The sequence below is a fragment of the Musca autumnalis genome, unplaced genomic scaffold (genome assembly GCF_047663935.1).
Source record: "Musca autumnalis isolate F117 unplaced genomic scaffold, ASM4766393v1 scaffold_4, whole genome shotgun sequence".
Lineage (NCBI taxonomy): Eukaryota > Metazoa > Arthropoda > Insecta > Diptera > Muscidae > Musca > Musca autumnalis.
In genome coordinates this window covers 132278345-132299303 of record NW_027411977.1, presented here as the reverse complement: position 1 = coordinate 132299303, position 20959 = coordinate 132278345, and the positions used below count along the sequence as shown (strand labels likewise).

Here is a 20959-nt window from a genome sequence, read left to right as displayed (position 1 = left end):
AATTTATTTTGGATTTTTATAGGATATCCATGACAGCTGTGAACCCGCTATGTTTTCATTGGAACAATTACTATTTGCTTTGGGCTATGATCAACGTGTCTCGCCCGATACAATGCAACAAATGTTACCTATGTTACAAGAAGTTTACGAAAAAGAAACAGCCGCTCGAGAACAACTTAAGGTAAGAATTGTTAATAAGTTTATTTTTTAATTAATTTAGTTTATTTCACATAAGGGTTGCATAAGAGTTGTTACAGCATTTCCATAAAAGAAACTTTTGTTTTATATTTGTATTTATTTATGATAGTTCGATCGACCTCGACCATAATCATCAGGGAGTTTTGTCTTTAAGTAGAAGAAAAAAAAAAACAAGTAATATTTACATATATCTATATATATAAAAGAGCTTAGTGATGACTGAGTGAGTGAGTGAGTGAGTGAGTGACTGACTGGCATATCATCGCCCAGACGAAACCGCTGAAGCTAGAAAGCTGAAATTTTGACTGTGCGTTGCTGTTGGTGTGTAGGCGTGAGATAAGGCTGGGTTTTTGGAAATTCGACCTAGAAGGGTACGAAAAGTACTAAAAGGTACTAAATATGGTACCCTTTGTATTAGGCAAACGGGAAGAGCTAGAATTCTGAAATTTGGAATGAGGGTAACTGATGGAGAGTTAGAAAGATGTACCAAAGGGTTTTGGGAAATTCGACCTCTAAGTGTACTAAAATGTCTAAAAGTTACAACATTTAGTACCAGTTGTATATTTTGAACGGATTTAGCTAGAAACTTTGAATTTGGTATGTAAATGAAAGTTGGGAAGTGGTGTTTATAAAAGGAAATGGTTTAGGAAATTCATACTCATGTGTACGAAAAATACTAAATGGTACTAAATTTAGTACAATTTGGATTTGGGTGAAAGGAGAGAGCTGGAAACCTGAAATTTGGAACTAGGATTACTGACTGAGCATAGGATTGAGATATGGAGTTAGTTTTGGAAATTCGTACTTATGTGTACGAAAAGTACTAAATGGTACTAAATTTAGTACAATTTGGATTTGGGTGTACGGATAGAGTTCGAAACCTGAAATTTGGAATTAAGATTACTGTTGGAGTGTAGGATTGAGATAGGTTTGAAAATTCGTACTTATGTGTATGAAAAGTACTAAATGGTACTAAATTTTGTACAGTGAGGATTTGGGTGAACGGAAAGAGCTGAAATCTTGAAATTTGGAATTGAGATTACTGGTGGAGTTTAGGATTGTGGAAGTTTTGGAAATTCGTACTTATGTGTACGAAAAGTACTAAATGGTACTAAATTTGGTAAAATAGGGATTTGGGTGAACGGACAGAGCAGGAATCCTGAAATTTGGAATTGAGATTACTGTTGGAGTGTAGGTTTGGGATAGTTTTGAAAATTCGTACTTATGGGTACGAAAAGTACTAAATAGTATTAAATTTAGTACAGTTTGGATTTGGGTGAACGAACAGAGCTTGATTCTTCAAATATGGACTGAGGGTCACTGATGAAAACAAAGAAAAACAAAGGGGTTTTTGGAAACTATGAGTGTACGAAAAGTACAAAATTTAGTGCTATTTGGATATGGGTGAACGGATAAAGCTGGAATCCTAATATTTGGAATTGATATTATTGTTGGAGTGTAGGGCTAAGGTAGTTTTGGAAATTCGTATTTATGGATATGAAAAGTACTAAATGTGGTACAATTTGGATTTGGGTGACGGATAGCGCTTGAGTCCTGAAATTTGAAATTAGAATTACTGTTGGAGTGTAGGACTGAGGTAGTTTTGGAAATTCGTAGTTATGGGTACGAAAAGTACTAAGTGGTACTACCTTTTGTACAATTTGGATTTGGGGGAACGGGTAGAGCTGGAATCCTGGAATTTGGTCAGACTACTGTTGGAGTTTAGAGAGATGGAGATTGAGATGGAGTTAGTTTTTGAAATTCGTACTTATGGGTACGAAATGTACCAAATAGTACTAAAGGGTTCAATTTCGATTTGAGTGCACGGATAGCGCTGGAATCCTGTTATTTTGAATAAAGGTTACTGTTGAAGTGAAGGATTGAAGTAGTTTTGGAAAATCGTACTTATGGGTACGAAGAGTACTTATTGGTACTAAGTTTGGTAAAATTTGTTATTGGCCGAACGGATAGAGGTGGAATCCTACAAATTTGAAATTAATATTACTGTTATTATTTGGTCTTAATGTCAGTGTAGGGTTGATATATGTGGTTGTCGAAATACGTACCATATGTATACGAAAATTACGAAATGACACTCAATTTGTTATTGGAGTCAGGGTGAATCTTGGTGTGTAGCGTTGGTATATGGAGGTGGTTTAAAAAATACGTGCATACCATAAATATACGAAAAGTACTAAATCCTTTTAAATTTGGTATCGGGTGTAGAGCTAAAATTGTACAATTTGTTCTTGGGAAGTGGCGTTGAAATAAGGAAATGGTTTTGGAAGTTCGTATTTATGAGTACGAGCAGTACTAAATTTGGATTTGGGTGAACGGATAGAGCTGGAATCCTGAAATTTTGAATTAAGATTACTGTAGGAGTGTAGGATTGAGGTAGTTTTGGAAATTCGTTCTTATGGGTACGGAAAGCACTAAATTTGGTACAATTTGGATTTAAGTAAACGGATATAGGTGGATTTAGGAACTAAGATTACTGTTGGATTGTAGGATTGAGGAAATTTTGAAAAGTCGTACGTATGCGTACCAGATGTACTAAATGGTACTAAATATGGTACAATATGGATTTGGGTGAATGGATAGAGCTGGAATCCTGAAATTTGGAATTAATATTATTGTATAAGTGTAGGATTCAGGTAGTTTCGGAAAGGCGTACTTATGGGTACGAAGAGTACTAAATGGTACTAAATTTGGTACAATTTGGATTAGGGTGAATTAATAGCGCTGGAATCCTGAAATTTGGAATTACGATTACAGTCGAAGAGTAGGATTCAGGTAGTTTTGAAAAATCAAACTTATGGGTACGAAAAGTACTAAATGGTACTAAATTTAGCACAATTTGGATTGTTCTAAATTTGGTACAATTTGGATTTGGTTTAACGGATAGAGCTGGAATCCTAACATTTGGAATTAAGATTTAACAGTAATTGAGGATTGAGGTAGTTTAGGAAAATCTTTCTTATGGGTACGGATAGTACGAAATGATACTAAGTTTGGTACAATTTGGAATTGAACGAACGGATACAGCTGGAATCTTGAGATTTGGAATTACGATTACTGTAATTATTTTGTATTAATGTCAGTGTATGGTTGAGATCTGTCGTCGAAATACGTACAATAAGTATACGAAAAGTACTTAATGGTACTCAATTTGTTTTTGGGTGTAGGGACAGAGCTGAGTATTGCTGTGCGACGTTGATTTCGCTGTTAATGTGTAAGGGTGAGATACGGCTGATCTTTTTGAAAATCGAACTAAAGAGGATTCGAACAGTACTAAAATAAAAATAAATATTGATTAAAATTGGTATTAGTGCAACAAAATTTTCAGTATTTTCAATTTCCATATTAAATATCGTTTATTTGTTTTTTTTTTATATCCTTTCCGCATACGAAGTAGCGGGCATTTTGCTAGTGTAAATATAAAAATATACAAATATGTAATAATTATATTTTAGAAGTCAATAGATGGCAACTTCAAACTTTGTACAGTCTGTTGTACATATTTTTGGGTTTGCTTCACTCAGAGACCGATAGATGTTTTGTGCTGCAAATCGATAGAAGAAATACACTGCCGCTCACTTGAAAGAAAAGAACCCCCTAAAAATTTTTTTTCAACCTCCATTTTTTTAATTTATACAATATATGAAGATATATGAAGTTTTTAGGTTGTATTATATTTTATTTTATGTGTTTGGAGTCAACATAGTCAATCGTTTGCATTCAACTCCAATTTATATAAGAATTATACAACGAAAACAAAATAAAGTCAAAAATTGAAGTAAAAAATTTGGCTGATTTGAATAGAACCCCCATTTAAATTTTGCGCATACAAAAAGATTGTATTAGAATATCGATGTATATTTACTCTATATTGAAAAAGAAGTACTTTCAGTAATATTCAGTAAAAGTATATCCCTCCTGCTTAAGGATACACCGTATATCCTGCTTTGTCAAGGATTATTTTAATAACAAGGACAAGGCTTTCCTTCTTCTTTCAACAAGTTTATTTTTGGAAGCGTACTGTCTACTAGAGTCATATAATTTACGCATAAGTCATTCCCATACATTTTAAAGAGTATTTACCACTGTATAATATGGCTGCCTCTTGAGGATATCCGCATTTCTTCATATAGGATGTTAGGGGGCCCTAAAATGGACTCTACTCTATTAAATATCGATAAAACCTTGGAATTTAACAATTATCCTTAGAGATTTATTAATTTATTTAGGATTTATTAATTTATTTAGTTATCCCTTTATGATGTGTCCAGATTATAAATAAAAGTTTTAACTCACAGTATATTATCAAAACAAAAATAATATATTAAGAAATTGAATCAAATTTTCTCAGTTGCAAATGTTTTGAGGAAGACAAAAAGTGAGTTCCAGGTTAGGTTATACCCCGTTTATATATAACCGGATTTAACAAACCGACTGGGTTTTAAATGTCAATTCCATTGCTTATATTTCAAACTAATCCTCTCAAAGAAGGTTAACCCTGCAAAAAGCTCTAATATAAACAGCATATTAGGTTAGGTTTGGGGAAGTGCAGCCACTAATTTGTGACTGCTCCACTCGGAGACCTTTCGGTCCATTGTGATCATCCGGGGGGAAAAACTAGGGATGTGCTGTAAAGAAAAGAAAAGATATAGAAAAGAAGAAAGAGGCAAAAATACAAAAGGAAGCTATGAAAGTATAAAAGAAGTAATTAAGTAGAGAACTTTAGAAGGGGAAATTAGTTTTAAAGAAGAAAAAGTTTGGGTGGTGATGGTTGGTTGAATATTTGAAATACTGTTCACGTGTTCAGGTTGCGCTGTCCCAGCCATTTCAGATTTCTGATGATATTGTAGATTACAGCAGGTTCCACAGTTGAATAGAAGTTTATACACGGTGGAAAGTGAACACCCACTAATCAATGTCGCATACGAGCCGGGGCTGGACATCGACACAGGAGGTGCTCGATCGTCTCCATCTCCTCCTCCTCCTCACAGAGTCTGCAATAGTCAGTAACATTCTCATTCCATTTGATGGTAAAGGCCCTGATATAGCAGTGATAACTTCTGTCATTACTCTAACTTCAGCTTTACTCAGGTTCAACAGAGAATTCGTTCTTTTGACTGACAGAGACGGCCAAATGGTTGTTGACACAATGGACCTAGGTTCATTAAGCCGTAAATCACTCGCTCTTTCGTCAAAGAGCGTTGCAATTTTTTGGAAAAAGGGACAAATGGGTAGTTTGATAGAGTCAGCGATTGCTAGATCTGTAGGCTGCGATCCTCGTCTAGCTAATTCATCTGCTCTTTCATTACCCATATAGTCGCGGTGTCCTGGTACCCATCATAGCCGATAGCCGTTAGTTAGCGTTCCCAAGGCTGTTCTACACTTAAGGACGACATCGGACTTGATGTTGCAGGAATTGATGACTTTAAGAGCCGCTTGACTATCCACAAAGATAGTCACCGGTTCAAAGATTTCTGCATCCAAACTTTTTATCAATTCCGCTGCTTTCCAAATCGCGAAGATTTCAGCCTGGAAGACACTACAGTTGCTATCTAGCCTGTAAGCGTACTCAAGAGATAGCCTTTCACAGTAGTCGCCAGCCCCCGTACATTCCTCCATCTTGGAACAGTCTGTATAAAAAGCCAGACCGTCACTGCGGTTCCAGTCGTCTCTACTAGGTATAACGACATCTATATCGTCAAATCTCAGGACTGGTGCTATATAGTCGCTCAGTTTTCCACGTTGGTTCACATTGATACCTGATTCATTCACGATACATCCATGCCCATAGGCACAAAAGCGCCAGAGATTCTGTTCATGCAGGCTTAGGGCACTACGAGTTGCCTGACACTTAATGCTGAGGTTCAGAGGTCTTAGGTTCAGCATTGCGTTCAGAGCAACTTGGGGTGTGCTCCTGGTGGCTACAGTTATGAGAATCGCCGCAGCTCTTTGCACCTTGTCTAGTTTGCTGGATGTCGATTTTTGATGGGTCTAACCACGGTGTTATGCAACCAGTGTATAATCGATGGGTTTAGACCCCAACTTTTCCAGCTTTCTTTTGTATATTTTTGTAAAATAAGAGCAATTATTGCCAATTATTTTTTAAATCTTTAAAAGGGGTCAATAAACTATCAACCTATAAAAATATTTGCATTTCAAATCCATTAATTACCTCAGAACTATAAAAAAAAGTGAAGTAGTCATTCCAGTTGCAAATGTTTTGAGCAGCACTGTATGTTCCCATAACATCACTGAAGGGACAAAGGAGACTTCTCTCATATCAATGAGTGGACACATATTCATATTAGCTCAATGATATGGTGTGAAAGGTGTGTCTGACGATACCACTTGTTGTTCCGTGGCTGAAATACTCGGGAAATGTAAGCCAACATTAATTTGGATATTCTGTGCAGGGATTTAACCGTATAAAAATGTGCCTCAGGGAAATAAGGGGTTTATACCCCCAACTATGTTTGAAGGAAATACGTTTTAGACAATTTGGAGCCGATTTTGCATTGTCTATCCATCTACCTTTGGGAGTATCTGGTAGGCTGTTAAGCACCATAATTTGGTTCAAACTTTGGTCCTCGTAATATTTTATCCAAACAAGTTCAATTCGATCAAGTTCGATGATTTTTTTTCGATAACTTTGGAACGGGTCAACCGACTTGGACCAAAATTTGGTCCTTGTAATATTGCTTTTGTATTGGATAACTATCTAAAGGAATTAATTATTAATGTTGTTACGATATTATGGGTTGAACATAATCCCGTGTAGACCTTGTTTTATTCCTGATTCGATTTGCACCAAATAAAACAGGGTTCGTTTTGGATTACGATTCTACAATGATTTATTGACGTTATTCACTTATTCCTTTCTGAAAATTGTGGATCCAATGCAGTCCAAAATTAAACAAGCTCGATTTACAACGAGAAATTAATTAAAAATTAATACTAAAAATGATCTTCGCCTAAAAAAGGTAAAATTATCAAAGAAAAAAATCAGCTGAGCCAGGCTGGGGTTTGAACTCACGTCCTTGAAAAACACAAGGAAAAAAGTGTTGTCACGGCGTGTTAGTGTTCTGAGCCAAACCTCATAACTTTCAAAGACTACGCTAATCGTTTGTCATGAAAGCCATACAATGACTGAAAAAAAAAACATTCAGCACAAAACAAATTGCATTTGAAAGAGTAAAAGCTAGCAAGACCAAAAGTGAGTCCGAGCTTTGTTTTGTATATTTCTAAAATAAGTGTTGTTATTGGCAATTATTTTTTAAATCTTTATATTAGGGTAACCCTAGTACTACCACATAAAATGCAACAATCTGGCAGCATCATAGCAGTGTTGCATGCATCAGTAGTTTTAAGTTATTACCTCTCTCTACTCATTGTCAGTACACAGTCAGTCAGTTACTTTGCAACCACCAATTAATAGACATCTCATCTGTACATATTTCGTCATATTTCATTGTTCTTCATAATTAATACTTTATTTCAACTCATAAAACAACTTAAAGTTTTATTCAATAAATGAATTGATTGTTATGTTTAAACATCGTCTTTCATTCAATCGACCACCTCCGTAAGAACATAACAATTTGGCGACGAGGATTTTGGAACAAAGATGTATCATTCTCGCTAACAATTTGGCGACGAGGATTTTGGAACAAAGATGTATCATTCTCGCTAACAATTTGGCGACGAGGATTTTGGAACAAATATAAGTTTCAACAAGGCTGCGTAATAAGATCAAGACATCGCACACAATAAAAGTTGTGGCAGGAAGATTTTCAAGGAAAACATAAAAACGCACAGGCGCAAGTTCATCAGGAATATTCTAACAAGAATTTTCAAGAAATCTTCAGCGATCAACGCTCACACAAACAACAGTTTGCAGTCTCACATATACATAAATTTTTTCAGCTCAACACACACACCACTACAACGTTGGAATTTCATCATTTTTGCAGCTCACACATACAGACATACAACGGCAGCGTCTCTAACAAAATTGTAACGGCTGATAACACACAGACACTAGAACAATCTAGACATGTCGGAACAAGCGAATATTTTACAAATACTTGCGAATCAACAGGATTTGCTCAACAAACTCACACAAATCATCGCTGGACAACAAGGTGCAAACACAGTTTCATCATCAATTCCAGGTGAATCATCAGTGGCAAAAGCCCACCTCATGGAATCTTTAGCTAATTCCATGACGGATTTTCACTATGAGCCTGACAGTGGTTTATTATTTGAATCGTGGTACAATCGTTTTAAACACATCTTCGAAAGGGAAGCAAGTGCACTGGACGATGCAGACAAAGTAGGACTTTTGTGGAGAAAAATGTCCAATCACATTCATGAACGATTCAAGAATTTCGTGTTACCAAAACAACCTCAAGAACTTTCATTGGCAGACACAATCAAGCATCTTACAAGACTATTTGGCAGAACAGAAACACAAGTAAGTCTACGTTATAAGTGTCTCCAAATCACAAAGATGGAAAATGAAGATTTTAAAGAATACGCCAGTCGTGTCAATCTTCAGTGTGAACTTTTTAAACTGGATGACTTAACAACAGACCAGTTCAAGTGTTTAATTTTCATACTTGGTCTTAAATCATCACAAGACAGTGACATCAGAATCCGTTTATTAAGGCATCTCAATGAAAGTAAGGAAGTAGTCAACCTAGAAAAGCTAGTTGATGAAACACAAAGCATTTTGGATTTGAAAAGTGACACAGCACTAATTGAGGGAAGCCAAAAACAGTGCAACAAAATTGGTAAGCCTCAACAAAAACAAAAGATACCAAAAACAGCATGTTGGTATTGTGGAGATATGCATTATGCAAAACATTGCCCCTACTCCAAGCACAAGTGTACCAAATGTCAACAGATTGGTCACAAAGATGGTTTTTGCAACAGCATGCACAGGCAGAGCAAATCAAAACACAACAACAACAAACCTCAACAGAGCAAAACCAATCACGACCAAAATTCTAAGAAGAACAGTGTGACTCATCAGAATTTTAACAACAACAAAACAAAATTCAGCACAAAAACAGTATCTACAACAGATCCAGTCAAAATCAAGCAGGCAAGAAAATATGCTACAGTGAGTATTAATTCAAAGCAAGTGAAACTACAGTTGGACACGGCATCAGACATTACCATAATTTCTAAATCAACGTGGAAAAGAATCGGAAAGCCGAATGCATTTGAAACCACAGACACCGCCGAAGATGCAGGTGGCAATAAACTCAAATTTTTTGCAAAACTTTTTCCAATAGAAGTGTCAGTTGCAGGAAAATCAAAAATTGTGGATTGTTACATTTCAAATTTGGAATCATTAAATGTCCTAGGCATAGATTGGATTGAGAAATTTAATCTATGGGATATTCCAATAGCGAAATGGTGTCATCAGATCAAGTTCACAGGAACTAAGTCATTTAACAATGTTTATCAAGTACTCAATGCTCACTTTCATCCCAGCCCAAATAGGCAAGTCAAAACAGCACTCAAAAAAAGGGAAGAGGAAGGAGCGACCGCAAAAGCATCTTCAAGAAGAAAAACTCACAACGTATTCAACGTTCATAAAAATCTATGTTCATCAGTCATGGCCAGAAATCAGAAAAAGGAAAGTCAGTATAATTTCAAACACGGAAGTCGCATCAAGGTACATGCAGATCAACTTCAAACAAAAACAGGCGATACTTCTGCTTCATCAAACAAATTATCACCTTTGGACATATTACTTCAAGAATTCAACATTAAATTGCCGTATACAGATTCTACAGCATATCAACCTGAATCATCCGCAGAAGACAACCAGTTGAAGTAATATCCAGAACCCAGGTTCAAACTTAAAAGGGGAGATATTAGGGTAACCCTAGTACTACCACATAAAATGCAACAATCTGGCAGCATCATAGCAGTGTTGCATGCATCAGTAGTTTTAAGTTATTATCTCTCTCTACTCATTGTCAGTACACAGTCAGTCAGTTACTTTGCAACCACCAATTAATAGACATCTCATCTGTACATATTTCGTCATATTTCATTGTTCTTCATAATTAATACTTTATTTCAACTCATAAAACAACTTAAAGTTTTATTCAATAAATGAATTGATTGTTATGTTTAAACATCGTCTTTCATTCAATCGACCACCTCCGTAAGAACATAACACTTTAAAAAAAGGGGTCAATAAACAATCAACCTTCAAAAATATTTGCATTTCAAATCCATAAATTACCTCACAACTATATAAAAAGTGAAGTAGTCACACCAGTTGCAATTGTTTGGTGCAGCACTGTATATGATATAAAATATGTAATATACAGTTATGTGAAAAATAATAAGGACAGTGACATTCACTGTCTTTCGTGGCTCCTAAAATGTGTAAATTGGAAGAAATGGCGACGGAAATTTCTTTTTGAAAATGTACATGTATTGCAATAAGAAATCCCGTTACGATTTGGATTTCTTTTTGTTTCGTTTTTATACAAAACAAACATTTTTCTTAAAATGCGCGATTTCTGCTGTGAAAAATAATGACAGTTTTTCGTTTTAGTGAAAATCAAATAATTTAATTTTTTTGCGATTACTTCCTGCAAGTAAAAGTTTAAAATGAATTAATTTCTATTCATTAAATGTGAAATCTGCCGATATTTGTTAAGTTTTTTTTTTTTTGCAAATATGGGTAAAAATATGCATTGTGATCACGCGACTCTAGAAATCATTAAGTGTTCACATAAATAAGGAAATTCGTATAGAAAAACTACATAAAAGCTTGGAATTTCAAAACAATGGTGGAGGATAAAGTTAAGTGGTCTCCGAGAATGAAACTCGTGGCAGAAACCCAAATATTACACCTGTAATAATAAGATGTGTTATTAGATGAGTAAAAAAGATCCTTTTGCCACATCTTTACCAATTAAAAAACGACTTAAATATTAATTTTGACACATCAACAATCGGAAAAACAACCTTTGGTGACCACTTTAGACCTCACAATGTCTGGAAGGTATCATTTTAATCGAAAAATAATACCCTTCCCTACGAAGTGGTGTAGGGTATAAAAATATGCAACAAATAATAAAGATTGCTAGAAATCGCATCGCTTGGACTATGAAAAATGGCGTAAAATTCTTTGGTCTGATGAAACGAAAGTTACTTTTTTCAATAATATAACCCAAAATATACTCTGAAGTCGGTAAAATATGGCAGAGGTAACATCATTGTGCGGGGCTCATTTTCTTACTAAGGCGTGGAGTCTCTATACCGTATTCGAAGTTTTATAAAATCACAAGATTACATTGAAATAATGAAAAAAATATAATCATACCGTATGCTGAAGAGGATATGCTTCTCAAATGAATCTTCCAGCCGGATAATGACCCAAAGGTTACGGCAACACGAAGAAAGTGGTTCCAGGACAATTAAGTTAAGTTGCTAGAATGGCCAGCACAATCCATTGATTTGATTGATTGAAAATCGATTCGATTGAAAATTTGTAGAATAAAGTTAATAGATCGATCAGGGAAAAGTGTCCATCAAACTACGACGGGCTTTGGCAACTCATACAAGTTGCGTGGGAAGCGATACCGATACAGGAGTGCCAAAATTTGGTTGACTCAATGCCCAGGCATTGTGCTGCTGTTTTAGAAAACAAAGGATTGTCTACAAATTACTAATGAAACTGGAACGCATGAACTATTATAATTGAGTAAAAACCTGCATTAAGTTTTTTCAAATTTGGTCCTTATTAAAATATGTCATGAAGTGTCCTTATTATTTTCACACACCAATTCGCATAAAATATAACAGGTAAATAAAATATGATTATCAAAATGCTTTTATAAACCTTTTCTTAACATGTTAAGCAAACAATAAATTTTATAAACTAGAGACATTTTCACTTTTTTAATCAGTTTTCAACGTAATCTTTGTTATGGATTAAAGTGTCCTTATTATTTTTCACACAACAGTATATACAGTTTGTCAAGTAATTGTTTTCGAACCAAGAAAACTAATATTTTTCTGTATTAATTTATGAAAAATGATTGATAATTGGGATAAAAATGTCGGGTTTTTTGCAAAAAATAGTTGGTAGACTTATTAAAGACAAGATAGGATGAATACATAAAAAATTAACCCACGTAGTCCAACAAAAAGTAACGGAAACCAATAACTACATGTAATGCAAGTTGTCAAATAAATGTTTTCGAAATGTAGTGAAGTTCCGAAATATCCCATATTTTTGGTAAATTCTTGAAAATCATGACATTTTATGAATGTTATTCTTAAAAAGGGTTAAAAACTAGCAAGTTTCAACCATATTAGGCATAGAATATCTCTACAAGGAGGGTTACCATATGGACCAAGGGGGTACCAGGTCATATTACATGTAAACAGGGTCCTATAGGTCTTAAACCGGGAATATCTGAAAACTAAGACGTTTTATGAGTTTTTTAGTTCACGAGGATAGACTGCCATCAAATACAATAAATATTACCTACAGCATAATAAGATCAGAAGGGTTGCCAGATCGACTAAAAAGGTACCAGGTTATATAAACAGTGAACGAGGTCACCTGGGCCCCGGAACAGGGCACCAAAATTTGTTTTTTTTTTTTTACTGAAAATTAATTAAGAGATAATGACTTTTCACTAAACAATCGGAAATATCGCAGTAGGAGACGAATATTGCTTAGAAATGTATGGGGTAAAGGTTTCGACAATTTTGAGAAATGCATACTTCGACCTATTGGACACATTTCGCGTACTCTGCAGTACTACTGTAGTACATTTTTAAGAGGAAAATTATGTTGATGGGTAAATAATGCTTCAGTGTTAGCATGGATGCAAAAAAACTTAGAGAATTCCTCTGAACTCGCTATAAACAGTTGAAATCGGAGGTCTATTAAAAATCAGCATAGACTGACAATATTTTATATATGCATTTCTAAGCGATTTTTGTACTTTTATGTCGTATTTTGGTTTATGTTGAAGAATTCCCTTATCCCTTTATTCAATTTGAGTTAAATAAACAAATATTAAGCCCTGGTTATGGATCCAGGTGGCCTCGTTTACTGTTTATATAACCTGTCACCTTTTAGTAGATCTGGCAACCCCCCTGATCTGGTACTCCCTTGGTCCATATGCTAACCCTCCTAGTAGGGATATTTTTTTTTTTGACTTATTTATTTATTTATTTTTCATTACTTTGCAATCGAAGCCATATGGATAATTCAATTCAATGGCCAATTCAGATATAATTACAAAGATTCCACCTTACTTCATAGCTACTCTATAAATAAAATATTAAAATATTAAACATTATTAAATATTAAACATTATTGTTTATTTTATGCATAATATTGTTGATACTTGTTAGTAGTAAACCCCTTTTAAGAATAACATTCAGAAAATGTCATGATTTTCAAGAATTTACCAAAAATGTGGGTTACTTTGGAACCTCCATTAAATTTTGAAAACATTTATTTGACAGATTGAATTATATGTGGTTATGAGTTTTCGTTATTTTTTGTTGGACTACGTGGGTCAATTTTTTATTTATACATCCTATCTTGTCTTTAATAAGTCTACCAACTATTTTTTGCAAAAAAAACCCCGGCATTTTTATCCCAATTATCAGTCATTTTTTATATCACTAGCTACGATGTAATGAAGAACTTTAAAAAAAAAAACGGAAGAGCAAACCGTAATCAAAGTAATTAGATCTCCAATTTCTAGCTTTAACAACGTTTTTCCCTGCGCGAAAATTGATTGTCATTTACATACATACCACATCATATATCTGTTAATTATTATCAACATTAAATTTTTTTATATTGTATTATTAATTTGTATTCAATTTACAAGTTGCTTTAACATTGGAGTAGCTATGATGTAATGAAGAATTTTTTCTAGCTTTAGCCAGTTTTTATCACTGCGCGAAAACTTATTATCATTTGCAGAGAAGTGCGCAAGTAGCTGATTTTGACACTCATAAGCCACATGCTGAAAAACAAGCGTATGTGCGGCTTGCTACTCTAAAAAATAAATGCAAGTGTTGCTTGCCATTCTCAAAATATGTACGAGTGTGGCTAGCCACTCAAAAAATAAGTTATTTAAAAATGGATATTTTTTGACACTTACGTATGCTTTGCCAATTAGTTTTAAATACGCAATAACAATTTTTGTCTTACTTTTTTGCTCATTGCACATCAAGTATTAGCCCTGTTCCTTTACGTTCAAGAATCTTCAAGTTTTACAACTTTTTACTCGAAAAGCGTTCCTTTACTTCAGACACAATACAATTCATATGGGAGCAGTTTTCAACTTTTACTACTTTTGCCGGTTTTACCATTTTCAGAAGTAAAGGAACAGACCAATTGTTTTCATCCCTTGTAATTCAACCGATTGTCTCGTGCTCTCCGAGAGAATGAGAGCTAAGATCACTGATTTCAAACGTTAAAATAACATGCAAAAACACACATAACATTCCAAGCAAATAAAGAAAAGCATACACAAACGAAACAACAACAAATAAAATTACAATTGTTTATTTTTTGTAGTGTTGTGTGTGTGCTTCCACTTGATAAGTCACTTGGCAAACTATCTACGATTGCGAGTTTTGTAACATTGCAAAATATGATGAATACTTGTTTTACTTATTACGCACAAGCAACGGTCTTGATGCGTCGCAAGTATTTTTGGTGGTGGTGGAAAAAATACCGAGTGCGAGAAAACACATGCGTTAAAATAGCAAAAGGCCCAAAAAACTTGTGCGTGCTCAATTGGCTTACGGGGGCAAGTAACTCATTGATGATCTCTGATCATTTGCATACCACATCATACATCTCTTAATGATCATTTCATAATTTAACTAATAACTTATACGATATACTTATTATTAATCTGTTGCTTTAAAATTGGAGTAGCTATGACGTAATGAAGAATTAAAAAAAATTAAAGAATATAATTGTAACCAAAATAATTAGATATCCAATTTCTAGATTTAAGATGAATTATATATATGAAATTGTTTTTAGAGTAGCTATGATATTTAGGTGTATTCTTTGTAATTATATAAATTGGCCTCAAAATTGGCTTCAATTGCAAAGCAAATAAATAAAAAATAAAATAAATTAATACAGAAAAATATTAGTTTTCTTGGTTCGAAAACAATTACTTGACAAACTGTATATGTAATGATATGATGATAAAATTAGTGAGAAACAAACGGTTATGTCGTGCATCCCTAAAGCTTGATTTTTGTGATATATATTGACCGAAGCTTTTCATCGAATCAGTTTATAATTAAGATTTTATCTAATCTTATGTAAAAGCTCATCAAAATATAATACTCTGGAATATGTTGTAAAAAAGTCATAACCCTAATAAACATACAATGGACATTCAAGTAATGTAACATGTTTTTATACCCTAGACAGACGGCAGAGTTAATTTGCATTAAAAATTCCTTAATTTGAATTAACTTTTTACCCTGACAGACGATAGTTTCTGCATTTATGAAACAGCTGTTTGTGTTGTTTGCTTGTACCCAGCAGGCCATTTCATAAAGTTTTACAAAAGTTCGCCAAAATATGCGAAACAGATATACTTTCTACCATTGACCTTTTCACCACAAAATTCCAAATTAAATTAAAATTATTCGCGATATTTTTGAGTCCTTTTAATATTAAAAAATGTCGCAAAACTCTAAAGGAACATTTGAAGAAGATATTATTTTCGATAGAATTGGTATGGTGGGTAATGAAATGCTTGTGAAAATAAAAATTTTAAAAATAGATTTGATAGAAGGCACGAAAAACGATTAGCTGCTATTCTATTCGAGAAAGACCACTACTTATTTGAAAGAAACGCAAAAATTTCTGATTTGTTTTCCTTTTTTATTTTCTTAAACATGGAAATTTGACAAAAAACAATTGGTTTTCAATGCAAATTGTGTCTCAGAGCATGAATATGCTCTCTCTCCTACATGAATATGGGCTCTCTTTTACAGCATTGCCATATTGAAAAACCTAAATTCAGTTTAAATTTCCTTTGATTTTGTCATTCGTAATGGCAGATTGTTTAGGGGTAGTTTACACTATATATAAATGTCATATGACATGAAATTTTCCATCATTATATAGTCGCTAATATGTGCAATATTGGGGATTTTCCTTACGCCATTTACTTTTTGCGTCCACACCAGCAAAATTGCAATAAAATTACATCTCCACATTGCCTGCGTGGGTAGATATGGAATGATTTTATTTCGTGTCATATGACATTGATAGATAGTGTAAACTACCTCTTAGTTTTTACAACTAGTTAATTTTTGTTTGAAGAAAAAAGTGATTTTCATGAAAATAAAAATATGTGGCAATACTTTGTTAATAATTGGTTTCGTTGATTGAGAAATAATGGAAATGTGCGAATTTTTTTAAATAAAATGATAAAAAATGTGAAATTAAATGTGATTTGGTTAATAAAACAATATGTTTTATTATTTTTAAGTGTTTTTGGAGTGTTTTAAAGTGACATGTTTCCAAAAAATACAATTCCACTTGAGAAACCAAAAGTGGTTTCATCCCGAAAAAATTTTTCGTTTTTCCGTTTCCGAAGAAGCTAAATACGGAATCAATTCCACTTTCGATCGGAATTGATTTCTGTGACATGCCAGTATTTTATAAGAAGTCGGCCTTAATCAATGTGTCATAACAATTTGTTTCATAAAGTTTTAAATCATCTTTGGTATAAAGTATACCCTCCATTGAATCCTTATAAAGGGAATTTCGATATTTAATTTTATTACGATTTATTTGGCTGAAAACATTTTCAACATTTGCTGATGTTGTAGGTGCATACTTTACAATGTTTGTACTTGTAAACTTACATCACCTTTTCTTTGAATTTGGATGATCGGAATGAAAATTCTCAAGCCCGTAATGTTGCTGCTTCTAGTGTCCACAAGCTGTCTCCATTCTGGAAAGAAAATCCAAAACTATGGTTTATGCAGGTTGAAGCTATTTTTGCAATTTCTGGTATCACTCGCGATGAGACCAAATTCCAATATGTTGTAGCAAATATCGATTCAAATTTTCTTCCTCACATTTGTGATATTTTGGAATCCCCTCCTGCTGATGGTAGATTTGTTGCCGTTAAAAAATCGGCTTATGGAAACATTTTCCGAATCTGAGGAATCAAAACTCCGCAGACTGCTGAAAAATCAAGAATTAGGAGACCAAAAGCCATCGCATTTGTTGCAAATTATGAAAAATCTTGCTTCTGGTCAATTAAATGACGCTGTTCTCAAGACACTCTTTTTGGAACAACTTCCAGAAGATGTTCGGTCAATTTTAACAATAAGTCAAGTAAGCGATTTGCCTTCGTTAGCTCTGCAATCAGATAAGACCATGAGCATACGTTCGCCACAACTTTATGAAGTAACTGCTGCAGCTGGCAATATTGATCTGACCAAACTATCCCGTCAAATTGAAGCTTTAGAAAAGAAATTCAACAACTTTTCTAGAAACCGCTCTCAGACTCGTTCAGACACAGGTAATAACAGCAAGTCGCGTAACAGAAGTAAGTCACGACGCAGAGACTGGTGTTGGTACCATAATCGGTTTGCTGAAACGGCAACAAAATGCGTGTCCCCATGCTCTTTCTCAAAAAACTAGAGGACCACTCGGAAGTTGCGACAATTCCAGATTACAGTGGTATCTCGTGTCGCCTTTTTGTTAGAGATAAGCTTTCCAACAGAGATTTTTTAATTGACACCGGAGCCGATGTGTCTGTAATTCCTCCGAGCTTCAAGACTTCAAAAACGCCAGACTGTGGTATTAAAATTTTTGCTGCAAATGGTTCTTCAATTCGTACTTTCGGTCAGAAAATTATGCATTTAGATTTCGGATTACGCAGAAATTTTTCTTGGACCTTTATTATAGCAGATGTTACAAAACCCATTATTGGTTCTGATTTTTTAAAACATTTTCATCTTCTTCCTGATCTTAAGCGTAAAGCATTAATTGATGGCAAAACTGATCTGCAAGTTTCAGCGAAAATTTCTAAATCTCCGTCTCTAGGCATAACAACTTTGGTGAAAAATGAATCTGTTTACAACAAATTGTTAATGAAGTATCCAGATGTCTACCAAGCCTCCACTCTTCCTGGAATTAAAACGGAACATGGAATATATCATCATATTGAAACGACTGGACCACCCGTACATGCAAAACCACGGCGCTTAGATCAAAATCGTTTTCAAATCGCCAAAAAAGATTTTGAGTATATGCTCGAACATGGGATTATTAGATCATCAAGTAGTAATTGGTCGAACCCTCTTCATATGGTTCCCAAGAAAAATGGTGAGTGGAGATGTGTTGGAGATTACCGATTTTTAAATAAAATTACGGTACCTGATCGTTATCCAATACCTTTTATCACTGATGCCAACATTAACTTAGCCGGTAGCTGCATATTTTCAAAGTTGGATTTGGCGCGCGCGCTCTATCAAATCCCTGTATTTCCTGACGACGTACCAAAAACTGCTATCGCTACTCCATTTGGTTTATACGAATTTGTCAAAATGCCGTTTGGATTGCGAAATGCCGCCCAAAGTTTCCAACGTTTAATGGATGAAGTACTACGCGGTTTACCTTTTGTATTTGTCTACATTGATGATGTCCTTATATTTTCAAAATCGCCTGCTGAACATTTGGAGCATCTGAAGATTGTTTTTGAGAGGTTTCAGAAATATGGCATTGTCGTCAATCAAGGTAAATGTTCTTTCGGTAATAGTGAAATCGATTTCCTTGGTTTCCGAATTTCATCAACTGGAATGCAACCCATTCGAAGCAAAGTTGATGAAATTGTAAGTATCCCTTAGCCTTCGACTATAAAGGACTTACGACGCTTTCTTGGAATGGTAAACTTTTATAGAAGATTTTTACCTAATGCAGCGACAGAACAAGCCCCACTAAACAACTTCCCAAGAATGTGGTGAAAAATGATAAACGACCTGTTATTTGGACTAAAGAAGCGGAAAAATCATTTTTGCAATGTAAGTCAAGCTTATCAAATGCAGTGTTGTTATTTCATCCCGTTAGTGATGCAGAATTATCCATTAAAGTAGATGCATCAGATTTTGCTTTAGGTGCTGTTTTGGAACAACGAATAAATGATGAGTTACAACCATTATCTTTCTTTACCAAGAAGCTAAGCAAAACTCAGCAACGCTATAGTACTTACGACCGAGAACTATTAGCGATTTATGAAGCTGTTAAGTATTTTCGGGACTACGTAGAAGGCCGTTCGTTTTCAATCTATACTGATCACAAGCCATTAATTTACGCTTTTTCTCAAAAGCCAGAAAAAGCAAGCCCTCGTCAACTACGACAATTAAACTTTATTGGCCAATTTTCAACGGATTTGAGGTACATTAAGGGTAATGAAAACATCGTTGCAGATACACTCTCCCGTGTAGAATCATTATCATTATTGGATTTTGAAGAACTTTCAAAACTTCAACAAAGCGATCAAGAACTTCAAGATTTGTTAAAATCCGAAACATCAATGAATTTACAACTCATTACAATTCCTGCCTCAAATACGAAGATATTTTGTGACGTCTCTCAAGCTAATAATCCAAGACCATATATTCCAGTTCAATTGCGAAAATCAATATTCTATGGTTTACACAATTTATCTCATCCTGGTTCAAGATCTTCCGTAAAACTTGTCACTGAACGTTATTGCTGGCCTTTCATGAAAAGAGATTGTGTACAGTGGACGAAATCTTGTCAGTATTGTCAACGATCAAAAATAACCCGCCTACAAAAAGTCCTATCGGGACATTTCCATTATCATCGCGACGTTTTGCTGATGTGCACTTAGATATAGTTGGCCCATTTCCACTATCAGATGGTCATCGCTATATTCTTACCTGCATTGATCGATTTACCCGATGGATGGAAGCAATACCAATGCCGAATATTACAGCGGAAACTGTGTCGCAAAGTTTCTTAAAAGGCTGGGTATCTCGTTTTGGTCCACCAGATATTGTTCACACAGACAGAGGACGTCAGTTCACAATCAATACTTTTCGGAATCTATTAAAGTTGTTAGGAACTCGATTAAAACATTCGACTTCTTATCATCCACAATCGAACGGATTAGTTGAACGTCTTCACAGAACTCTTAAATCCGCATGGATATGCCACAACAAAACTCAATGGACAAGGTCTTTGCCTTTAGTATTGCTAGGGTTAAGAACTTCGGTAAAAGATGCAATTAATTGCTCTCCAGCTGAAATGGTATATGGCGAAACACTTCATGTTCCTGGTCAAATGTTCACCGAAAGTAATGTCGTTCTAAATTCAGATGATTTTCTGTTACATCTTCAAACATTAATGTCTGGAATTAAACCCGCAACAACCTCAAATAAGAACAGTTCAAATATATTTATCAACAAGGAATTGAATGTATGTTCCCATGTGTGGATAAGAAGTGATCATGTACTTAAACCTCTTGAGCAAAAATTTCATGGACCTTACAGAGTGATCAAAAGATTTCCAAAATATTTTACCCTTCAAATCGGAAGCAAGACAGATAACATCACAATTGATCGACTTAAACCAGCATTTACAGAAATTGAACATTTAGAAATTGATTTAAGTCAACAGATCACCCCTATCAAATCGGAAGAGAAATCTGTA

At 34.5% G+C, this 20959-nt stretch overlaps 1 protein-coding gene across 1 annotated transcript in view; it reads left to right on the top strand.

Moving 5' to 3' along the window:
- Nucleotides 1–20959, top strand: part of Jarid2 (Jumonji, AT rich interactive domain 2) — a 42065-nt gene that overhangs the window by 18719 nt on the left and 2387 nt on the right. The window contains exon 3 of the mRNA XM_073986869.1: nt 23–181. Coding sequence (XP_073842970.1) covers nt 23–181 — 159 coding nt within the window. The remainder of the gene's footprint in view (nt 1–22; nt 182–20959) is intronic.